Genomic DNA, 24,599 nt, shown 5'->3' with positions numbered 1-24,599 from the left:
CATTTGAATAATGACCGTTCAGAGCAGCGGAGCCTATAGACCACTACGCAAGATTTAAACACTGGTCCGGAGGCCGGTTTCAAACGTTATTTATTTATTGTTATTTTTATCTTCCATATATTATGAAATCTTACAGATATTTGTTTGACATTATACATATTCTGTTGTTTGTATTTTGTTGAAATGTTTCTGTTGTGTTAAAGAACTGAAACTAGGGCTTGGCGATATATCGTACGATTCTTATGCTCTCAGTTTCTCAATGACTTACGGTTAAATGACGCCACATCCGAAAGCCAGGGGGCGCTCTTTCGCTGAAACTCAGAATATGGGAAACAGAAGAAGAACAATTATTTCCAGGAAATGCATGTGGTCATATTCGATCTCTGTTCTTCAAACATTTTCAGGTATCTTCATGATATTAAAGTTGATTTATAGAAATGATGATAGACGAGTGTTACTTTTTCAAATACATGATATAAACGGCACAATCTCATAGTTATTTTAGATCGAGCAGACGAGCAGTACTTCCTACTGATCAAACAGTCGTAGTTGATGGAAAAGCTGTGCACAAAACATCAAAACGAATTCAGGATCGATTTAGACACGTATAATTAGTGTGAATCACGATATATATCACCCAGCCCTAACTGAAACGGCAAGTTCTTCTGGACCAGCGCTAAACCAGCGCTGTTTACGTCATCCTAAGAGGTCTAGAAAGACTGGATGGAGGGGATATATAGCACATTATATTTAAAAAGTCAAAAAGAGAGGGGAAAATTATTAGAGCAACAAAGGAGCAATTTGATCTGTCTTTAGCGTTGAATGCTAAATTGAAGTGTGAAAAATTTGCAAAGTGTTGTTTATAAAAAAAATAAGAAATGCCTTTAAATGAGATGTTTTAGCTGTTGAGTGGAACCTCAAGGCTCCTGCACTGGACAAGATGACCTCTACTTCAGCTGAGAGCATTTACTCATCGGTAAACCTCAACTGATCTTATACATCTGTCAATAAGATCTCAACAAACGGCTTGACTGTGATTGTCCAACATAAGAAAGAATATTTGGTAGTTGCAAGCTTTTTGATTTCTTCATAACATCTGATTCCCCATCAATTATAGGAGCTGCTAAGTTTTTATTTTTTCCTTATCTGAATTTCCAAATACAAGGTAATCTTTAAAAAAAAATCTGTGTGTGTGCGCTCACGCCAAAAATGATGTCCGGAGGGCATATTTGTACCATATTTCTTTTTAATGCCCTTAAGATTGAACCTTAAAAAGCTACAAGCTATGGTACAAAATGAAGAAAAAACAACTTGGTTATGGCTTTTATTTAAAAAGACATCATACAGCATTTCATGAAATATAGGTCTCATTTTAATATAAAAAATACACAAAAATATGTCATATATTCAAATGTATTTTGTAGAGATCTTTTCACAAGGTTGCTTTGTTGAAACCAGCTTTAGACACATAAAGAGAGTAGAAACGGAAGCAGAGTGATGTTCAGTAATTGTGAAAAAATATATTTAACTTGCAATTTGTATCAATTCAATGTACATGAAAAGTAAAACAAAATATTATTAGTAATGTTGTCATTGTATCATAACTCTGTAGAAGCTCAGAGAGACGTTTTCACTTCCAGAACCCTGTTGTCAAATCTCAAAAAGTCTGATTTTAGGTGACAGTGCTACGTCTTATGAGCAGTGAAGGATATTTTAACAGACTACCTCAAAGACACGTTTGTCAACTTTGTGGCATGTTTCATTCTCCGTCGACTACGTTTGAATGACAGATGCACCCTGGGCTCGTATGGGCCGCCGACTTGTAAGCAAGTTTACGAGAGGAGTCGGACAGATGCGGCTTTGTGTGCTGGATGAACTCGAGCGCATGTTGACGATAGTCAGGACGGGGATCACAAGCTAACCTCTTTCTCACCTGTCAGCCTCGCTCCGATCCTTCTCTCTCGCCTGTCCATCATGCTCGGCTGCCCATGTGACAGGAGTCTTTACCAGTGTGCACGCTCAGTTACTCATACTGTAAACATGACATACATCAGGGTGTCACCTTTTAGATTGTCACTTCTGACTTGTTTGCGGGGTCTTGATGTGATCAGGCATCAACCCCCATCTGTTAAGGACGATGGTTTTAGTTTCTTGCTGTTGTGGTTAACAAACTGGTTGGCACAGATGGACATTCCCAGGATTCCCATAGCTGGTTAAGCCAACGTTTAGCAATAAAATTAGCAGTGATTCTGTGAAAAAACCTTAGCAAGCTCTACTAGCAAAGTGTTGTATTATGTAAGGTGGACTTGGATGTGTTTCAAGGATTGATGGGTTTGTTTAACATTAGTCCAGTCACTAGGAGGATTTGTGAATTGGGAGAGACCTAATTATCGACTAAAGCTGAAGACTCGCGTATTCTAGAGTTCGACAATGTACCGACAGCCAAGCATGAACTTCATGGATTGTTAACCAGAGTGATTTCCCCATGTGCTAACAGTTTAATTCCCAGGCCTCTTGTTAGGAGCCGTTAAACTAAGAGGACTTCCTATAGAAGTAATGAGCCAACGTTGTACCACAGACAAAGGCGAAGAGATTAAAGGGTCGATGATGAGTTTATACACTCTTTAGCCTTGACTATAATACAGAGATTTGTAAGCGCTGGTCTCTCTCTTACCCCCACTCATACACACACACACACACATCTTCTGGCACTTTTCACACCCGCTCATTGTGCTCTCTTGGGATTAGCAGGCTCTTGTCAAAAAGAAAAGATGGATTTTGTTTAATGGAGAGAGGGATTTGAAGAACAGGTTTACAAGTTGCCTTTACCTCTGCATGTGAAGGAAAGAGCTTTCTCTACACTGTTAATCTGTGCCATTCAGAATGTATGGAGGGTTTGGACTTCTCTGCCTATTGTTGGTGATTTACAACTTAAATGATTACCTTAAGTGTAATTGTGTAATGCTAAATGTGTGAACATATGCTGGCTACACTTGATTGTTTAGTTTATGTGTGATAGATTTATATTAGACAAATATATAGAATATCAAAGTATATGCTGGGTCACATTATGCTTTTGATTTTTTTATGAGTGTTAATTTTTTATCTTTGATTTTATGTTGTTTGATATTTTTGGAGTTTTATCTTATTTTATTAAATATAGTTATAACATATAATAATGTAATTTATTTGTAATATGTGTGTGTGCGTGTGTGTACTTATATAAACACAAATATAGATTATATGTATATATATATATTATGTAAATATTTAATTTCTATTTAATATTTGATTAATTTACATATATGTGTATGTGTGTGTATATTGTTTTTTTCTATAAATTAACATAGCACTTGTATGTTGACTTTCGAAAACCTCATATTGCTTGATGTGATTTGCTAAAGATGTTTAGATATTCTTTGCCGTGTAAGGCTTTCTACTTGTCAACGCTTCAGTAAGAGGTCAAAGCTTTGTTTTCTTGAATATTTAAGAAACGGAAAAAAAGCTATTTTTGAAAAATACTTGAAGAGGTTAAAGCACTCAATTCAAGGCCAGTCATGAAGAATGAACAGGTGCTGCGAAGAAACAAATACAAACCAGAATGTTTCCTCCCTGTTTTGGCAGACCGGATGGCATGGGCACAGTTACAGAGCAGGAGAAGGAGGAGTTTGAGGATATCAGGAGCAGATTGTTGACGTTGCTGGAGATGCAGATCACACATTTCAGGTGAGAAAAGCTGCCACATCTGCCAGCCTGCTCTGTCTTTCATTTCCAGTCTTTAATTGATAGCAAATCGGGCATTATTCACCAACGTAAATATGTTTTTTATGTTTCTGTAGAGTACTGTTGTGTATTACAGTATTACAGTGCTTCTCAATAATAAATGATCAATTGCATCTGAAAAGGGAAGGAGGTCAAGTTCTTTATATCTTAAAGTTAAGGAGTCAATCCTCCTTCATCCCATCAAAAACACAGATTCTCTTGCTAGGTGCTATCCAGTATAAGGACAGGTTGATTGAATTAATCCTTGTTATAATAATAACACAATTTACTATAGACACTGAATGACAGATGTAAAATCTGCAAATCCAAAAAGCAGCTGACAGCTGACGTGTCACATCTCAATGTACCGTTTCAACATTCACAACACCTTCTGTCGGGTCCTGGTTTTAAGGTGACCTCCTGCAGGGTCCCCCGCAGACCCACCGGTAAAGAGGGTCTTGCGGTTGAACAAGCCCCTAATAACCTGTTAAAACCACTCGAACAAAAGCCGCAAACAAACGGCTAGGATTATGCAAATAGATAGCAGACAGAAGCAAGGCCGGCGCAGGGCGTGTCAGGGATTACCCATAGTGCCCGACCCAAGCTGATTAAAGCTTGTTGAGTCACTGGGCAAGTGTGCCTCTTGCCCGACACGCATGAAAAGGGGACGAGGGCTTTTCTGGAGACATTCTCACACCTGTGGTGCGAGGCCTCCGCGAAAACCACTTCTCCTCTACTTCATTCACGTGGCCTGGCATTGTCCGGACGCGAGCTGACACCTGTCCCTCCTCGACAGCCTTTGGAAAACATCTCTATTTAAAAGACGCAATTATTGTCCCATGATAGCAGAAAAACAGCGGCTTGCGATTGACTCCTTCAGCTTGCGCTCACGCTTTACTAGTAGTTCTCAGTTAATTACCACTCGACTTTGTTTAGTTGCTCTACCCTTGTCTCTCTGCCCGTAGGTACTGTTTTCCCTTCGGGAGACCAGAGGGGGCCCTTAAAGCCACGCTTTCTCTTCTAGAAAGGGTGAGTGTCTGCTTGTTAACTGTGTGTGCTCTGCACCTCCAGCGCTTAATGAATAAAGCATGTCTTTTGGGTCAATTCTGTGAGGTTATTTTTGATGAGTTGGGGTTTGACATTAGGCTTTTAAACGAAAGTTCACATACAAGCGAACATTATTATTTAAGCACCTTCATGTTATTGCAAATCTGACGGATTTTCTCATCTGGAAAAACAAAAGAATGATTTCATAATGTTCATCCAGTAAAATGCACAGACAGTGTCTGTCACGCTCCAAAAAAATGCTTATAATATAAAAGTTATTTTATATTATTATTATTATAAAGCCTTTAGCTTCACATAGTCCGGTGTTAAGCATGACCAAGTTTAGGGATTTGATTCATAGGAAATGCACTTATTCTGATATTAAATGTATACTGTCGGTCACAAAAACGTAAAATGTGGAGAATATTCAACCGTAATACATAAGATAAATAAGAGCTAAAGTTTAGGATAACCTGCTGTTCCTTAGGCTCTGATGAAGGACATAACCACAGCAGTGCCACCTGAAGAAATGAAGACGATCGTTCAGAAGTGCCTGGAAAAAGCCGCACTCATCAATTACCAGCAGTTGACTGACTACGCCCAGATCGAAGGTTTCACACAGAATACGTCTTGTTTACCACCAAACACTAGTGCTGTTACATATACCTTTTAGCTTGAAAATCCATTGATAGAGGAAGACTGCTATTCCAACAAAGATCGCTGAGATTTCAATGTAAATCGGGCAGCAGGGTGAAGATAGAACAGTTTTGGTTTCAACATTTTGTCATTTATCATGTCAGCAGACACCAGTCAGGCGTCTCCTGAGAAGAGATTGGAGGACATGATCAGACTAGGAGAGCTGTGTATAGAAGTGTTACAACAGAACGAAGAGCATCACTCTGAGGTACAATCTGATTCACTTCAACTTGTCTGTCTGTATATCATATTTATTTAGATGTTTGTCTGTCTACTATCCATCCGATCTAATCTATATCTGTCTGTCTGTCCTGTCATTATATCTGTCTGTCTGTGTCCTATATATCTGGCCGGTCCTCTGTACGATCTATCTATGCTTTCTAATCTATGTCTGTCTGTCTGTCTATCATGTTTGTCTGCCTGTGTCTGTTTGCCTGACTGTCTGTCAACATCCATATCATAAAGGGTAAGAATATATTAAAGTCTAGTGAATGCTTGATAAACTGAATGAAGTCGTTACTGCTGTAGAAGACCATATGGTGGTGTGTTGTTTTACGTTCTAACTGTTCACTATTCGCTATTACCTTAATTTGTTTTCCTTCGAATTGATTGTTTTCTTTTATTTTCATTTGTAATACAATAGTCCTCACAAGCAGCAAATACTCCCTACTGCCTTTTACTTAAAGACCCAACAAGATGATTTTTTCACCATTGATCCAGTCTTTCCTTACGTACAGCACATCTTCCAGTCCTTCCCAACATATGTTAAAAGAAGTCTGCAGTCACAACGACTCATAATCAATCTTTGTTTATCATCGGGCCTTTTGGCGTTGCGCGTTTCTCCAGAAGGTATTGCATGATCATTTCATAGCGGACTCGTGATCATTTACTGTCTCGCTGTCCATTTCCTTCGCCGCGTTGCCACAACAGCTGTTAGCGAGTGACAGCTTACCCGTCCCATTGCCAGCTTATAGTAACGCCAGAGGAAAACAACGCCCACGGCCCATCTGCACGAGGCCAGCACTCGCTGACGCTCTCACGTCAACATTTAAATCAAAAATCAAAGATTACTGATCAATCTAAAGGTGTTCAGACATCATGGCGAGATACGACACTCATTTTACCAAGCAAATGTAGACATCTGTTTGCGAGGTAGGGGACTATTTTTAGGCGTTGAGCATTCGACAGCTGATGCGGTTAGCAGAGACAATGATGCCTAAACGCTCATATACCGCTAAAGTTGTGTGTGCCTACATTTACATCACATATTAAACAATGTCATTTCTTTATTGTACAGTTAAATGTTGAACACTTTAACGGCAAAAATATTTTGTGCATTCATTTGTACATACAGCTGTGTTTTAACACAAGGTTTGCTAATATACTTTCTTGCATTTTCTTCTCTCTCTGTCATGCTTACATCTGTAAATGTATTAGGGAAAAGAGGTGAGTTTGACTTTTTGTACTTATGCTGTGCTGTCTAATGTTGACGGTGTTGCTTTGGTATTTTCAGGTGGGTGTGTCTTATTGATCATTTTTATTTATGCATTTTTATTCATTTTTGTGTTTATTAAAAGCCAAAAACATGGTTTGACAAAATAAACGTCAAAGCCATGACTGACATTTTTAAAGGCTAATATAAAAAATGTTATGACTGTTCACTCACACAATGTCCAGAGGGCTTTTTATAATGGGGACTTAGACCACTGAACTCAAAATAAAAAAAAGTTAAAACAAAAATGCATCATAGTGTGAATATTGGTCTGTTTTTTATTTTGTCTTCATCCGTGTTTGGAACGACAAAAATGTCGAAACTTTTTTTGGGTGCACTGTCCCTTTAATTTTAATATAATGAAAATAAAGGAACAAGAGTGAATAACCTACGACTGAAATATATTTTGGAGCATGATTTAAAATGAACAGAGCTGTATAACGCTCACTTTGATGTTTGTCAGTGCTCAAAACCTGACTCTGAAAAGCCGCGAGGACGAGCTCGCTCAAGGCCAGTGACTGTACGACATCAAGTCAGACGAGAGTGACGCCCCCCTCCTCGCACCCGAAGGAGCAATATCCACACACAATAGATTCCTGTTTTTTTAGACACCTTTTTTTTTCACTATGACCAACTGCACTTTTATCCCCATTGCTTGACGCCGGCCACTGTTGACCGAAAGTTCTTGGCTGGCGCGCCGGCGTAAAGAATACGAGGCGAAATGGACCGGCTTTCTTTTACGCTCTCAATTAAGTGGGCTACAGCCATCCCCATGAATCGGCGTGTGGAAGAATGCTAAGAGAGAGACGCATTGATGGACTTGGATCTTTTCAGAAGGGCCTTCAATGCACATGGCAAACAATACAGAGTGGAATACAATGTAGGAGGACAGCGCCGAGCTTTTCTTCTCCTCTTTCGAGAATTCAGGACGGAAGTCCACTGATACGCTGCAGTCAACCGCAAAAGACATGTGCTTGGCTAATTGTCATTTCAATAGATCTTCAGCTATTTTCCAGAATCATTCAAAAATATATGAAAAGCCCCGATGCTGCATTTTGTACGTGCATCTCATTGTTAGCCTTTGCGCTGTAAATGTTTGGCACTCGAGATGAATTGTTGGCAGTTCTATCCTTTTTAAATCATAGAAGCATTCATTTCAGTCTGTGTTTTGATATGTGAACAAACAAGCATCTGTGTTCTTGTAGCTTGAATAGTAGAATGTTTTATGGTATTCTTTAATTTTTGCCGATATAACTCAGACTCAGATAGTTGCTATACTGTAAGTATAGTCTGAAACTTCTAAAGTAAGGCTTTACAAAACCGATCTACTGGCTCAAAAGCAAACCTTTGATTCTCCCTCCCATCCATCTCCATCTTTAAATACAATGTATGTCTTTTCAAGGGCTCGTCATTGTGCTGTGTGTCATCTACAGAAATGCTTTTAGTTGACTTCTCGGTTTTGTTGTGTCGACAGTATCACACCCTGCTTAACTATCAATATTTTGCCGTTAATGTTCGTAATTGCCTTCTAGTTTATCATATACCCTGCTGTTTATAATCTACTAGCACAATGGGAAAATCAAGTGTCTATAAATTTGCGGGTTTATCTGTTTTTCGTAGGCCTTCTCCTGGTGGCCGGAGATGATGGCCGAGCACGCAGAGACCTTCCTGTCCCTTTATACGGTGGACATGGACGCAGCTCTGGCAGTCCAGCAGCAAGACTCCTGGGACAGTTTCCCTCTCTTTCAGCTCCTCAACAATTTCCTACGAACTGACCGTATGTAGCATTTTTCGTTTCTTTGTTTTTGACAAAAAGGTCCAGTGTTTGAAGTTAAGTGGACCGACATCTAGTGGTGAGGTTGTGAATTGCATACAACAGCTCACTCCACCCCTCCCTTTCAAAGCACTACAGTGGCTGACACAGGACTAAGATGTTGTCATGTTTTCACTTCTTTGCTGAAGGAGATAATGTATTTATGAAATGCTTTCTGTAGAGCAGTTTGTCCGTTTAGGGCTACTGTAGAAACAACATGGTGAATTCCATATAATGGGACCTGCGGTATATGTAGATAGAAACAGCTCATTCTAAGGTAATAAAAACATAACGCTTCATAATGTAATGTCCTTATACACCTCTGAAGACATAGTTATGTATATTATATTACATGTCTGTTACTAGGTCCTCTGAAAAATTACACATTGGAACTTTAAGGGGTCACTTCACCCGCATGGTGTTCCATATCGCTTTCTTGCTTCGGCAAAACACACAAAAAAATTCCATACAATTCAAACCCGCCCGTCCATAGTTGTCTCTTATTTGTCCAAAGTTCTGATCGCATGTTCTCATCGCTAAGCGCACTAATTAACACCGGTGTAGATTTGGAAAACAAGCCTTTTTAGGAGAGGAGGATAACTCGCTGTGCTCTGTTGTTGTCTTCACACTAATGAGAAATACTGTGTGATCAGTTAGTGGAACTGGAGCATAAATGATCTCCACTGCTGCGAAGGAGGGCGGTTTCACGAGACCTTTGAGCGTCTGACGTATCAGGAGTGCCAGTATCCCATTACCGCTCCTGTAATTAACACGAAATTATCCCGCGTTAACCAAAACAGGACTCTGAATACTTCACAACAGGAAGTTAATGATGAAGAGATTTTGGTCTTGTAATATAACAACAGCTGAAGCCAAGAGTTCCATTTACTTTTATGCATTTATCTGTAGTACGTTCATATCACACTTGTCGAATCGCTGGGAATCAAACCCGTGATCTTAAGGTTAAAGCGGTCATATGACTCGGCTAAAACGAATATTATCGTTTTTTTTTCTCCTATTTAACTTCGAAAATCTTGTATTTTTCACACATCGTGCTGTTTGTATCTCCTCTTTGCTCCGCCTCTCTGATACGTGCAGATTTCAAACAAAGCTCATCCTTCTGAAAAGCGAGGTGTGCTATGATTGGCCAGTTAACAAGTGCGTGAGATGGAAATGTAACATACATTACCACATTTGGAACATCAGGTTCTAAAGCAATTGTAGTGACCGGTACACCCACCTTACTTGCGCATACATTTGGGTGGTCTTAGTCAACTCATACCACGAACTGATGTGGATTTGTGGGGGTTTGGTTACACGAGGTGTTTCATACAGGTTTGGTTAAGCATTCGCTTTTGGATGAATGCATACATTTTTGCAATTTAACGTGTCTAATACATGCATGGGCAACTTATAACACACCAAAGATACAGAAAAACACGTATTCGGGCCATATGACCCCTTTAAGATAAATCTTTTAAGTGGACAGTTACCCAAAAGGGTAAGATTCTGTCATCATTTACTCGCCCTCGAGTTGTTCCAAATCTGTGTAAATTACTGTGTTCCAATGAACACAGAGAAAGATATTGGAAGAACGATTGTAACCAAACAACTTGCCTTAATACACCAGTTTGTGTGGAATAGATTTGATCTAGTGTGACAATGCAAATGGGAGCTTTTATTAACAAAACTATGTGCCAGACTGAAAAAATATAAAACGCACACACATATATGAGCCTTTTTCAAGACTTAACGTTTTCTTTTTACTTCCCCCCCTATTGTCAATAAATGAACCCCCTGCATCTCTATATACAGGTAGAAATGTAATGAAAGACACCTGCTGCCAAACATGTAGGAAATGGAGAGAATAATTATTTTAGTCAAGGCATAATCGAGTGGTGCGCCGTATTGGTTTGCAGAATCAAACTGGTGGTTTTGAAGAATTAAAGGGACAGTTCACCCCAAAAATAATTTTTATCATGAAATCCTCAAGGTGTTCCAAATATGTTTAAATTTCTTTGTTCTAATATTGTAGAAAATGGTGGCCCAGAAATCTCAGTTGCTAACATTCTTCCAAATATCTTTCTTTGTGGTCAACCACACTAAGACATGCAAACTGGTTTGGAACAACATGAGAGTGAGTAATTCATGACAGAAGTTGTAATTTTTGGTGAACTATTCTTTGTAAAACCGCATGGCAAACTTGTAATCCTAAGCATTTGTAACTGTTTGCACTCTTCCCACACAACTGAAAAGCACACAAATCTTTCATTGTATGGAGCTTAGCGAGTCTTTGAAAGACTAAAAGAAACCAACAATGAGGTAACAATATGTTACATCTTAAGACCGAAATCTCTTAATTTCATGGTTTTGAAAGTCTGTTCACATAAAGCATGAATGTTCAGCACAGCTGAAACAGACACAATGCATTCCATGTAAAGTCTTCAAATGGAACAAGATGTTTTTTTCACGTTTGTTTATATTGTTAAGCAATAAGCACTCATTGGCCCGGTTTCAAAGACATGTCTCAGCTAAAGCCAGGACTATGCCTTAGTTAAATTAAGATTTATGTCGTTTTATAAAAATGCCTTACAAGAATACATTACTGGTGTGCATCTTGAGACAAAATAATGGCACTGATATATTTTAAGATATTTCTGGGCAAGTTATATTGAGTCAAGACAGGTCACACATTTAGTCTGGGACTAGCCTTAAGCCTTGTCTGTGAAACCGGGCCATTGTAGGTATTAGTCGGACTGGTTAGGTGTAACGTATTAAACATGCCCCCGTGATAATGCATATTAGGGATAATACTGGGTTAAAAGACACAACAGGACTCCAGAAAAATATAGAATATTTTATAAAGTCAAATCATATTTAATTTTTATCGCTCATGTGTTTTGCGTAAATGAGGTTTTCATTTCATTTTACAATAAATGCAAATAGGCTGTGCTGTAAATAGATCATCTTTTCACATTTTTCTGTGATTAGTTTTTCTTTTTAAGTAGCTTTTAGACATTCACATAGACCTTTGGATTTCTGTGACATTCATTCTAACTTAAACATTATTTGTAAGTGACTTTGTTTTTTTAAAGCCTGTGCGCTCATGATTATAGAATAGTGTTGTGACATTGACACTAAATACTCAAATGAGTTTCATCATTGTTAAATGGTTGGGAAATTAGCTCACACACCCATGAGAGTAAAAAGACTAGTGTTAATGATGAAGAACAGAGAGATGGGAATTACACTTAATGATGTCTGAGGAGACGTGCCTCTCACTCTCTCTCTTTTTGTGTCTCGCTCTCTTTCTCGCTCACTCTTCTTCACCCCCATTCCTCATGGTGATAAAACACAGGAACATTTTACAGTAGCTATATTCACCTACATTTCCGTGTAAAATGTTAAGTTACATCATAATATGTGTTTACAACAAAATAAACTCATTATGTAAATTGATAATTTATATGGTACTCAAGTAATTTTCCAGCCCAGTATTAGTGTTTTTTCATCCGTCACAGTGGTTTGCTTAATCATGTTAGTTGCTTTTTAATCTGAAACAATTACTCGCTTTATATCCTCACCAGCTCACCTGTGCAACGGAACGTTCCACAAGCACCTGCAGGAGCTGTATGTCCCCCTGGTGGTGCGCTACATTGACCTGATGGAGTCATCCATAGCTCAGTCCATACACCGCGGCTTTGAGCAGGAGACCTGGCAGTCTGTGAAGTAAGTTTATTCAAGACCGTTTAAATGGATAGTTCGCCCAAAAATGAATATTCTGTCATGAATTTCTCACTATCAAGTTGTTCCAAACCTGTATAAATTTCTTGGTTCTTTTGAACACAACGAAAGATGAAGGACGAATGTTAGCAACTAACATATCTGGGACATCATTGACTTCCATTGTAGGATGATTTTGTTCTGTTGAACACAAAAGAAGATATTTTAAGAAATTGAGGAAACCAAGCAGTTTTGGGGAACCTTTAACTACCATTTGAATTTTTTCTGCTATAGTTGTCAATGAAGCCTCCATAAAAGCTGATGGAGATTCAATGTTTTTTAGTTTTAAGGTTAAGTCGGTTTCTTCAATGAATTGATGTTTTTTTTAAGTGCGAGGGCAAACCAATTAACCTGTAAAAGAATGGTAAGATGATTAAAGTCTCGAATATTATTAGGATCTTCTTTTATAGAATTTACTAAGTTTAACTGTGCAGTTTCCTACTGTATTTTCGTATTTATACTGTTGTGTACCTCATTGTTGATACTTCATCCCACCAAACTTCGAAAACATGGCTGCCCACAAATTTGCAGTCGACACAAAAACTGGACTTCAAATATAGTGTATTTACCAGATTGTATTTCTATATTAAATAGAGATGCATCAATATATCGGCTAATAATCGGTATCGGTTGAAAAAACATCCGATACATCCTGTCAATCAAAAGAGGACAGGAAAATGCAATGAATTTGTGCTCTGTATATAGAAATTGTTAAGAAAAATCACCAGTTTGATGTTCAATATTAATAATCATTATATATCAATTAATAACCTTCAGAAAATTAAGAAATATTCATCTTCAGGATCAAAATCGGCAGATATCAGTCTGAATAATTTTGTATCAGTGAACCTCTAATGTTAAACATGGCGTAACTGGAACTAAAGTCTATTTCCTGTCTGCTTTGATCAAGACTTTCAAAATGTCTTTCTGTTTACTGCCAGAGAAGATAAGTCTAGTATTGTCCTAATCTGCTCTATCCGATATCAATGTACCATGTCATTCTCTGTCCACTCAGTATTGCTTTTTAACCCTCTGATCTCTGGCAGGACCATAACCAACAATCTGCCAAGCGTACCGCTGCCCAGAGTTCCCAACCTGCCTCTTAACCTTCCTCAGATGCCCAGCTTCTCTGCCCCTTCCTGGATGGGGCCGCTGTGTGACAGCACGTGTGTATGGGCCAGCTGGGCACCATCACTGCTTACTGTTCTTGGCATATGCTTATTATAGCTGCGAAGGGTGCGCACGACCGCTTAGAAGGACCATTCAGCCCTTTCAAGTTACTCAAATCACGGCTACACAGAAAAGAGGCTGTGGCAGATATTTTTAGCTGAAATGGCACCCGCGATGCATCTTAATCTCAATCATAGCTATAATAAGCATTTTAATACGTAAAATATGTAGTTTTGAATTTGGTATCTGATATGTTTTTATTTAAATCACTGGTTATGTGATTGTCGTTTAATAGATTTGAGCATTATACTACCAGTTAGAAGTTTGGAGAACATGTCCATTTTCTTAAAAACATTGTCATTTAAAAAAATTGGTTTGCTTAAAAGATGGATTTGTAGCTGCTTGTGGATTTCTTTACCAGACTGCATTTCATTTTGAAAACAATCAAAACTGATGAGTTGGACTGAATAGTGAAGGAAAAGGAGCCAACAAGTGGCCAGCATACTGTACGTGGGAACTATAATGATTTAAAAGCATCCCAGCTCTAATGCAGTCGGTTGAGAGAATGCCCAGAGTGAGCAGAGCTGTGATCTAGACAAATTGTATTTGTATTAAACAAACTAAAATTATTCTAAAAAGTACGTAACAGAAATACTTCAAATTAAGGTGTATTTAAACTTTTGTCTGGTAGTGTATTTGCTGTCAGTTCGTGGAGTTGTGTAACATTGCTGTTCGCATGTGACTGGTGGTGTGATTGTGCTCGCATTCAGTAAGTTGATGCTTTGTTTTGTGCGTCGATGTGGTCTGGTGTTTGTCTTATCAATTTTTGGCCTCCCAGGGCTCCAAATACTTGCAAAACATTTGTGACCATATAAATATATATAAATACAAACATAATATATAAAAACAAATATGATGGATATTTTTTAATATATGGAAAAAAAACATTTGGAAAATCATGTTTTTACTGTGCATTCCCTGCAAGTAATATCAATCCAACTGCAGTTTGGTTGTTTTGTGTAAATAATAAATATTTAATAATAAACTCTTCATGTGAAGAAAATAATTTGGAAAATGGTTCTCTCTCTCTCTCTCTCTCCCTTTATGATTTCCTGTCGCCTCTTCAACGGACTATCTATAAAAGCTATAAAGGGCAAAAAAGGAAAGATTACTTATTTGTTGTGTCCCATTCATTTGACATAGTTTGGAGCCCTGCTTCCTTCGTGCCTTTGTTGTCATAATCCCATGATTCCTTGGCTAAATGTTTAACACAGTTGTGCATTTGATTTTACAGAGGGCAAGGAATTAATTTGCCTGATATTTTGTGAGTACCACAGACAATTACACACTTTACACGGTTGTGTCTTTGATGTCAGCTTTGTGTTCCGTTTCTGTGCGAAATACAAACAATTTTCCCTTCACCGCAAGCCGTTTAACAGATAATTCACATGGGCGCGTGAGCCTCCATAAACATTCATTTCTCTTCTGATATGTGGAGAGGCGGCCACATATCGGCAGTTCATTCAGTGGAGTGAGAGAGCGTTTAATCCCGCTGTGAGCGTGCGATGTGGTTTGTGTCTCACGGTATAATAAACAACAACACTATTTTCTCTCTTCTGTCGTGGGCTATCATCAGGGTAACACTATAGTATTGTTACCTGGTGAACTTGTGTGGAGTGCACAATACAGATTAGATCAAAATACAGGTCTGGATTTTTCTGTTATAGTCACACTACAGTGTTTTCAACTACATTGTATCAAATGCGTTTATCCCAGAACAATCGACCGCTTTAAACTGGAGTTGTAAAAACGTTGTCACTTTAGAAGAACTTGCGATGGCCAAGAGAGCTTAAATAACATCAGAAAGTTAAATCAGATCCGTCTCAATTAACTCCAAGAGTGTGAACTGCAAAAGCACACCATCTTTCAGGCCTGAAAATGTGTCTGTAGTGGGTGTAGTCCTGTGGGTGACTGTCAGAGGGGACTCTGTGGTTAACTGGTTGTTAGATTCAGCAAGAACTTTGTGTTCCCCTCCAGGGAGTCTCTTCGTCAGGCGAGAAACTCGTCCATTTGTTCAGACCGCCTCTTTCCTTTGCTTGTACGGGCTCGAGGCGGAGACGCGGACCCCCGAGGGGGCCCTCACGGACCATGCTGCCGCTAATTAATCGAGTGGGAGATTTCGCTCGCCCCTTTTAATTGCACAGCGGACTTTGCCAAACGATTTATTTTCCCGGAACGCCACTTGTGAAGGTAACAGTCTTTTAACAGCGAGAGGAATGAGTGCCCTTTTTCCGTTGCCGGGCACTTGGCTCGGAGCGATCCAACGGCGCCTGCGCAAGCCCCAACTGCACGTTGAGTTAACACGGCGATGTCGCTCCATCTGTCTCGCTTGGCGGAGATCTCTTGAATCTCTTCAAACCCAGTGGAGTCTGCACACAACATCAGTTGAAATTGCGGTCGATTTCGACTCCCCGCAGCTTGTGGAACAGCTACTGTTAGACGAGAGAATGCAATCTGCTGCAGTTCAGTCAGCTGGGTGCAGACTGACCTTTTTTATCTCTTGTCCGTTTAGTCATTTGATTGTGCATTTTGCAATTTTGGGCGACTTATTTATTCATAAGGCGACTATAAAGAAATAAACTGAGACACCTTTAAAGGAACCGAAATATAAGCAGTGAAAAGGCCGTAACAGTGGATTTAGGCTGTTACATAAGTTGTTACAAGGCCAAGTTTACTAATTATATACATAGATTTTTATCGGAAACATGAATATTGTGTTTATTTTAAAGCTGCAATTTGTAACTTTTTTGGTACAAAATAAGCAAAAACGTAAAAATCTGAATGTCTTTAAATGTCTAACTATAACTTGATTCAGAGCAGTAAACTTTGCAGGAAAAGTCTGTTGTTGTCAACACATGTAAACATATTTAAGTTCACCTGCTATTGTATGTGTTTAACAGAGGTGGCGATAGAGACGCATAAGTTACAGATTGCAGCTGTAATATTATTGTTGTTATAATTGTTAAATAATAATAATTATTATTTTTATTATTATTTAATAATGTGTAATTATAAATAATTAATGTATCATAAATATAGCATATTTTGCTTGTTTTTTTTTCTGAAAAGTGAACTCTGATTAGTTTTGTTTTTTATATGGTCTTATTTTATTCAAAGAATTTATACTCAAAAACCTTGGAAAAGGAATCACATGTAAAAAGTTTCACCTTAAGTTTCAGATTTTATGTAATTTAAGTCTCTTTTATAACATTTTTAAATGTGTTATTAATGTAAAAATATGAACAAACATTGCATTCGATATAAAGAATATGATACACATGTTGACATTTCACATTTTCTATCTTCTTCAGCAATGGTTCGGCCACATCAGAAGATCTCTTCTGGAAGCTGGACGCTCTCCAAATGTTCGTGATGGACTTACACTGGCCGGAGACGGAGTTCGCCAAACATCTGGAGCAGAGACTCAAACTCATGGCCAGTGATATGATGGAGGCCTGTGTTAAAAGGTGGATTTTAAAGTTTTAATTTAACCAATGGAAGGTGGTCCTCTTAAAACCCTTAACGCTCTTTGTTTATTCGACCCACCTCTAGGACCAAAGCTGCCTTTGACTGTAAAATACAGAAGTCCAGCAGGTCCACGGATTTCCGCGTCCCCTTGTCCGTCTGCACCATGTTTAATGTTCTCATGGATGCCAAGAAGCAGTGCTCCAAGCTGTGTGTTCTCGATCAAGGTCAGGAGGTACGTCACGATCCAACCAGCGCTTTGAGGAAAGACACTTCTATCTTTACACCAGTTAAAGTCTTATGAACACCATATGGCACAAGAGAAAAACCGCCTTTGTTCGATTGACAGCAAACGTGATAACTAGATTAAGAACATGTTAAGTGCAGGCATTACACTATACGATGCTGTTTGAAGTGCAGAGGCTTTGCTGTTAAGCAGGCAAAGGTCCATTTATTATCTTTTTATATACTTCATACGTGACCTTTTTGTTGATCTTCGAGGTGTTATTGGTCTCTATAAGTATTTGTGTTTACTTTTCTATGGGTGATGTAATCACCATCTCTTCTAGGGTGTTTTGTCAGAGATTGACCATGACAATTAAGGTTCATGGCAGTCTTCTAAAGGCTTAAGAACTGCCATTTTAAGTTAAGACATGCCACGATAATAAGGCGTTTACTAGTTTTATAGGAAATGACATGAGAATTGAGATTTCTGTGGTTGGGAGTGAAGGGTTGACCAGAAATCTGTATCAGGGGAGTGAGATATAAATTGAGTTCTTTTGAATATGGCGATTGGGGGACTGCATAGCAACATGCTAACACTCAGAACAAATTAGCAGCACCTTTCAGCATTGCCGCAGTGAGTTTTGTACGGGCAAGTACCACATTTTTTGGCAGAAAGTACAAAACGCAACTTCATTTTACAGTTCTGCCGGTGGCACAGCAAATTACACACTTCATCTTAACACATCACTCGAGATTCAACATCTCAGTTGGCACATTATCATTTAGAGTTGAAGTCGGAGGCATTTAGAGTTAAAGCTTAAGGTACCTTGCTTTATATTTATTCTTCCTGTGGGAATAAGTAACTTTGGCATGCTTTTATTTAAAGCATTTCTTGCATATTTGACATAATTTCATTGATACTTAAGGACTCCACGTTATGCAGACTCTTAATCATTCACGTCTGTTTCTCTTCGTTCATTTCCGCATGTCCTGCACATCATTGCATGAATCCAAGGTCGACCAACAGTGGGTAAGTGTCGCTCTCACAGTGTGCAATTATCACTTAAGTGGAGTCAATGCATAACAGCTCATCCCTAAACATACTTTTTTATTTAACCACATCAGTGACCAAGTCCTGAATGGATTCCTTTTAAAGACTTTAGATGTGAAATAATGGTTTTAGAAGAGAAGGATTTAGCAGGTAATTGGAAGAGCGAGGCGGCGGCAATGCCAAGGTCATGAGTTTGATTTAAAACCCATGAAGCGATCAAATATACCTTGAACGCAAGCGTAAGGAGCTTTGAATAAAAACGTATGGCAAATGAAAAATCAAGATTTGTATTGTACGGTGTGTTTTTTCAATTGATTCCAACGGAAACACATCGTTTTTTTTTATTGAAAGGCAGCTTGCGTTTTTCGCATTCGACCGGGTGCCCAGAGTGGACAAATGCTCAACTTGGGGCAGAACGCTGCATTTTCAGAAGGGGTAAAAGCGCCACGCTGGACACAGTCCCTTAGATTTAGGAAAGCTTCTTTAAATAAAAGTACCACATACATATAGTTTAATCTCCCTCTAGCGTGATGCTTCTTTCCATGTATGCAGAATTAGTTCCACGTAGTTGATGCTACTCTTTTCCAGCCCTTACAAAGAAGCAGGTGCTAACTTTACGCATATAAAGAGTTTGCTGCTACGATGACGAGCCAAGTCAGTGGCCTCGCATTGCAAGATCGCGGATCTGTGGCGAGAAACCGGCACTTTAACTTTCATCAACATTAGTATTGGGTTAACAGGTATTTTCTGCCGGGGCGATTCGCAATTAATGGCCATCAGGGCACGCCGGCACATTTCAAAAAGACTTCATTCAGAAACAAAGAAAATATTATTTTACCCGAGTTTGCCTGCCGCTTTATTGCGAAGTACAAGGTTATGCTTTATAAACTGCCATCTCGCTGAAGTGACTCTGAAGTGGATGCCTACCAGATAAATGTTTTCAAAAGACGACATTGTTCTTTTGGTTTTCACGCACACAGGCAGAGACCTCCCATTTAATCTGCGCTAATGCGAAAAAAAGCCCTCGTATAAAAAGCAAACATGGAAGTGTTAATTGAGGTAAAAAGTCCTCGAGATTCTCCCATAATGCCATTTATGAAAAAAAACTGCCATTTCGCGCGGAGGGAAAATGGTGAAAAGAAAATTAGGGCTGCTGACAGTGACCTCTTAGCACCCTCAATTTGTCACCGATCTGCACGCATTGTTGATTGAAATTTTTAATTTGGGTGTCCTTTAGATTCGCCGTGAATGGGCATTGTTGGCAGAGATGAACTTCTGCGTGCAGCTCGCAGCTTGTATGCAGCTCAGGCATCTATTCAGCGTGCTCAAATGGATGTTCTCTCTCTCGTACCTCCCCCAACCCCTCGCTTTCTTCTTCTCTCTTTCCCTCGCGCCTTTTTTCCACCGTCAAAATAGGTGAATAAGACTTATCAGACGTGAAATGGCGGATTAATTGAATGCAGCGTGAGCCTTTGGTCGCCGCAGCTGGACGGGTTCTTTAGAAAAACACAAGGCTGCCCTAATTGTGGCCCGCACAAAAAGTATCCTTCAAATTCCTTTGCCCTTAACGAGAGCTGGAATTCCATTCATGGCCATAATGGGCCTAATAGCTGCTTAACTCAGGCCTATTACACAGAAGGGTTTCTTTCCTTCTCCCAGAACACGTCTTTGTGAATGCGCCGGGAGAGGTTGTTCTTTTCGGACGACCCGCCATCCAGTTAGCCGCTTCTCGCTCGAATCAAGGTGTCTGCCGATCGGCCGTCGGTTCATTTCTCCATCATATTTGTTAACTTTTTTCTCCCTCTGTGTCCGCAGCAACAGTACCACACAAAAATCGATGTCCTGATTGACGAGGCCTTTAAGGAAATGCTCTCTTCCTTGGTCTCAAAGGTACGCCCGACAGCCATTATTTCGCCCACTTTTGATCCGACACATTCTGATTTGGCTTTTGCCCATTCATTTCAGTCGGCCTTCACTCCATACTCCTCTCTCCAAATGAATGAACGAGTATTTTTTTGATACGTACTCAGTTTGAGTGGCAGTGGGAGGTTGTTGCAGTAGTTTACATTTTCACTGTACCATACTGGTTCCTAAATTGTTAATTGTTGCTTTCCGCCAAAGGCGTTAATGCCTGTGTGTTGTCACGCACGCATTTCTTCTTGGCTTTCACAGTTTGCAGCTGTTTTAGACGGGGTGTTGTCCAAACTCTCACGATACGACGAGGGAACATTCTTTTCTTCCATCCTCTCTTTTACGGTAAGCATTTGCACGGTTATCAACACCCTCTTCTGGCATCTCTTTTCGGACAGATCAGTAATTCCCAAACACTGCGTGTATGTGTACGTGTCCACTTGAAATGATTTTGATTTTGCTGTCAATAGATTTAATAATTCACAATTAAATTGAGTAATATTAATGTATTTCTAGTAGATGTTGATGACGGGGTTACAGCATTGAGCTTTGTTGATGAAGCTGAGAGTCAACCAAAATATAATTAACAAAATATGTACTTTTTTATTGCATTTAAGGTGAAAGCAGCAGCCAAATATGTGGATGTCCCTGTAAGTCAAATTTGGAAATATAACTTGTGACTGTCTGCACGTTTCCGACATACCCTGTTGAAATATTCTTTGTGGTTGTAAATGCATTTGTGTCTGTGCGTGTGTTTGTATTATTTATTCAGCTTCGCCAAACATTCCCATAAAGGCCTTATGTGTATTATTTCACCATTCCTTAACACGGTTTCATTTTTTATAATTTGGGATTCGAGGCCAAATGAAAAAGAGTTTGGAGCGTCTACAAAGGCTGGCGGTGCAAGACTAATTAACAACACGATTGGCTCGAAATCAGTCTCACGATCTGCCGGCGTGTTGACAATGGGCCGTCACAAGCAGAGAGAGACGCTAATGAATCACCAGGAACCACGAGTGTGTTCAGAGTGACGGCCGTGAGCAAGCAGAAAGAGCGTAACACTGTTGAGGGAAAGTCTGAGTAAGCACGTGTCCTGAACCGAGACGCTTCGAGATTTTAACATGAAGCTTTTAGGGATTTTAGTAGGTTTCGTATTTATCTGACCAGATGGAGTGTGTTCATACAGTACGTTTGTATGGTACGTTAGGGCACCAAAAATATTTCAGAAAACACACTTAGAATTGTTTATCATCCCTGTCCTTCTGAAACCTCAGATGTCCAAATTCGCCATTTTTCCAGAAATGGAAAAATACAACTTTTTTTTAAATACTGTGGTCAAAGTTGACAATCACGTTTTAATGTTTTATTGGTTAGATATTTGCAAAACCCAGCGACAAACAAAGGGTGACCGATAATAATGATTTATGGAGAAAAAAATAATCACAAAATATGGACAAAGGGGTATATTGCATTAAATTAGAATAATATTATTTTCTTAAAACAGAATTAGCTTTTACCACATACTCTGTGTTGAATACACACAGAGAAGAATACAATACAATACATTTTTACGTTTTTAGGGTTGTCAGGCAATCTTACCGGTAACTTTTTTATTAGGAGACCAATACGGTACGTTTCCGTATTTTTCATTCGCCCCGGTGCCATAATGTTTAAGGGTGGGGTTAGATGAGGGCCTTCAGTATTGTTTTTTTAATAATTATAAGTTTTTCCACAATTTAGGAATTTATACGAATTAAATTTCCTTATTCAAATTAAATTAGTATGAAATGAAAAATCTCTTGATTATTTATCGTTTTTTAGTCATAACTTATTTTTGTGTGATGTTGGATATGGAACTGTTTTTGTCCCCTTCCTTAAATTTACATTGAGTTTAATGTTTTATTTTCCCGCAGTGACATTCATTAATGTGCGAGTTTGGCCTTCATCCCAAAACTTTTTGATGCCACTGTACAGCACATTAAAGCAACTAAGAAGATTAACAACAAAAGTCACTCAACCCCTAGATGTTCGTGCGATTCAACACCCCGTCACTCCAGCTGAGCTCTTGGTATCCCATCTCCCCCTCAATTATATTGTAACCTCCACCTTGCGCTTTTGTGCAGAAGGAACGCTGCTCCACGTAAAGGCCTTTCATAGCTCTCACTCAAGCCGGAGAGGGAGGGAGGACCTGGCTTTGGTCTGGCCTTTGGCACCGAACATCGCCGGGCTCTTGTCACGGAAGGTTAAGCTTCTCTGCTCCTTTGTCGAGGCTGCCGCTCGAGAGCTCGGGCTTTTTGGAGCGATGCCCTAGCGATAGCTCGCCGTTAACGCGCTCGTTCGCACATTCACACCCGCGCTAACACGCACACGGGCGCTTTGTTGTGGCAGCGTTAATTTTGAACGGATTTTGCAGATTTTCAGACGTCGTTCAAACAGAAAACAGCGCGCGCTCTTGCACACCTGCACCTGGCCGGTGAATGAGGCGGTGGCAGGATGCCAGGTTCACAGTCCTGTGTAATTACTGCGCATTTCGTCTCCACTTCCCTTTCTACTCTGTTTCCCATCCACTCTGTTTAACCAGTCATTAACCCGCCGTTAATCGCACCGTCCCACACCTCTCCATTCATTCTCACACCCGACCCACACCCAACTGCTTCTGCATTGTCTGGCCTGACGGATGGGGCCAGTTGTGGGTCCTCCCTCGCTGGCTCGGTTGTGTTTGTGGGAGAACTCTGAACAAGGAGATCCCGTTTGTGGGCCTATCGGTCCGTCACATGACCCTGACGTCTTGTCCGAGAGATGAGGGGAGGTTAGAAAGACCCGTTTTGCAATTTAACCCAAAAGCTTTGGAGCTGGTTTTCCAGCATTCTAGAATATTGGGTGATAATTGATTTTACTGAATCTGTTCATTTGGAAAGATTATTGATTTGAAAAGAGATTCAATTGCTGCAGAAATTCATACATATTCTGTTTAGTTACCATCACTGTTTTGATTCGGGGTGCTGACAGAAGGCTGGTGTTCAGGTGTCTGTTCACTCTCTAATAAAAAGAAGATTAAGGGGGGCTTCCAAGCCCTCCGGTTATCAGGCCTCTAGTCATGGGTGGGAAACGTGTCGCGCCAATTATTGCTCTATTAAGGCGTTCTCCATGTTTGTAACACCCCCAGTGTGAAGAGAAATATTTTCCACAGGTTAAAAGATTGCTTTTAACAGGTTGTACATACTGCTTTTTGTAAGTGTTTTTATATAATAAAAATAATCATTCTTTATGCCAACTTTTTAGTTGCATCTCTTTTTAGTTCACCAAATTTTTTTATAATTAACTCACCCTCATGTCATTCTGAAACTGTATGACTTTCTTTCTTTTGTAGAACATGACGGATATTTTGAACGACGTTGGTAACCAAACATGAAACCACATTGACTTCCATTGTATATCCACTGAGACATTGCTTGTGTTACTCATAAGAAAGAGACAAGTACACATTTTAAATGACAAGAGGGTGAATAAAGACAGAATTCTGTCTTTAATGCACCTAATGCAGAAGAGGGAATCATCAGGATTGATGTTTACCAAATTTGCTTTGCAACCACATCAATCATATTGACTTAATGAAGCCGATGATGTTATATCTGTTGTCACTTCCTCTTTGACAGAAACCCGGTATGGATCTAGCAGATACTTGCATCACCTTCGTAAGGCAGAACCAGGACATTCTGAGAGACCGCGTGAACGATGAGGTGTACACGGAGAAGATCTTTGACGTAAGTTCAATGTACAGTAGGCCGGTTTTCAGAGAACAGATCAATTCGTCTTCACTCCTGTGCTCCCAAATGACTAAATTCAGAAACAGCAGTTTATTGTTAATACGAGAAATATTGTTTGTCCAAATGTCATTTTTGTGCAGTATATTGTCACTGTTTGAAGAACTAAAATCAGTTTCGCTTTCCCAGATTTGCCTATTCACAAATGTTGCAAATGAGATTATAAACGTGTTTTCATCCCATCCAAGTGATTTTCACATTTTTGGTGATCATTTAAAGGAGGACATTGGAGAGAAAAAGAGAATAGGGTCAGGCCATGACGCAAGCTGGGTTCAAACTTGCATCTCCCAAATAAGCACC

General features: G+C 39.4%; 1 protein-coding gene across 10 annotated transcripts in view; it reads left to right on the top strand.

Moving 5' to 3' along the window:
* cadps2 (Ca++-dependent secretion activator 2) overlaps positions 1-24,599 on the top strand; it is a 101,522-nt gene that overhangs the window by 72,555 nt on the left and 4,368 nt on the right. The window contains exons 14-28 of one of the 10 annotated variants that reach the window (XM_056740335.1): positions 3,625-3,726; positions 4,728-4,791; positions 5,297-5,420; positions 5,613-5,713; positions 8,618-8,774; positions 12,398-12,539; positions 13,640-13,759; positions 15,058-15,087; positions 17,135-17,290; positions 17,376-17,523; positions 18,529-18,543; positions 20,380-20,454; positions 20,686-20,820; positions 21,093-21,125; positions 24,132-24,239. In XM_056740335.1, coding sequence (XP_056596313.1) covers positions 3,625-3,726; positions 4,728-4,791; positions 5,297-5,420; positions 5,613-5,713; positions 8,618-8,774; positions 12,398-12,539; positions 13,640-13,759; positions 15,058-15,087; positions 17,135-17,290; positions 17,376-17,523; positions 18,529-18,543; positions 20,380-20,454; positions 20,686-20,820; positions 21,093-21,125; positions 24,132-24,239 — 1,510 coding nt within the window. Of the gene's footprint in view, positions 1-3,624; positions 3,727-4,727; positions 4,792-5,296; positions 5,421-5,609; positions 5,714-8,617; positions 8,775-12,397; positions 12,540-13,639; positions 13,760-15,057; positions 15,088-17,134; positions 17,291-17,375; positions 17,524-18,528; positions 18,544-20,379; positions 20,455-20,685; positions 20,821-21,092; positions 21,126-24,131; positions 24,240-24,599 lie in introns of all 10 variants that reach the window. The other 9 variants (XM_056740334.1, XM_056740338.1, XM_056740336.1 and 6 more) reach the window with 9 other exon arrangements.

The sequence above is a fragment of the Triplophysa dalaica genome, chromosome 24 (genome assembly GCF_015846415.1).
Source record: "Triplophysa dalaica isolate WHDGS20190420 chromosome 24, ASM1584641v1, whole genome shotgun sequence".
NCBI lineage: Eukaryota > Metazoa > Chordata > Actinopteri > Cypriniformes > Nemacheilidae > Triplophysa > Triplophysa dalaica.
The sequence above is the reverse complement of the archived record's forward strand: the minus strand, read 5'-3'. Positions and strand labels throughout refer to the sequence as shown.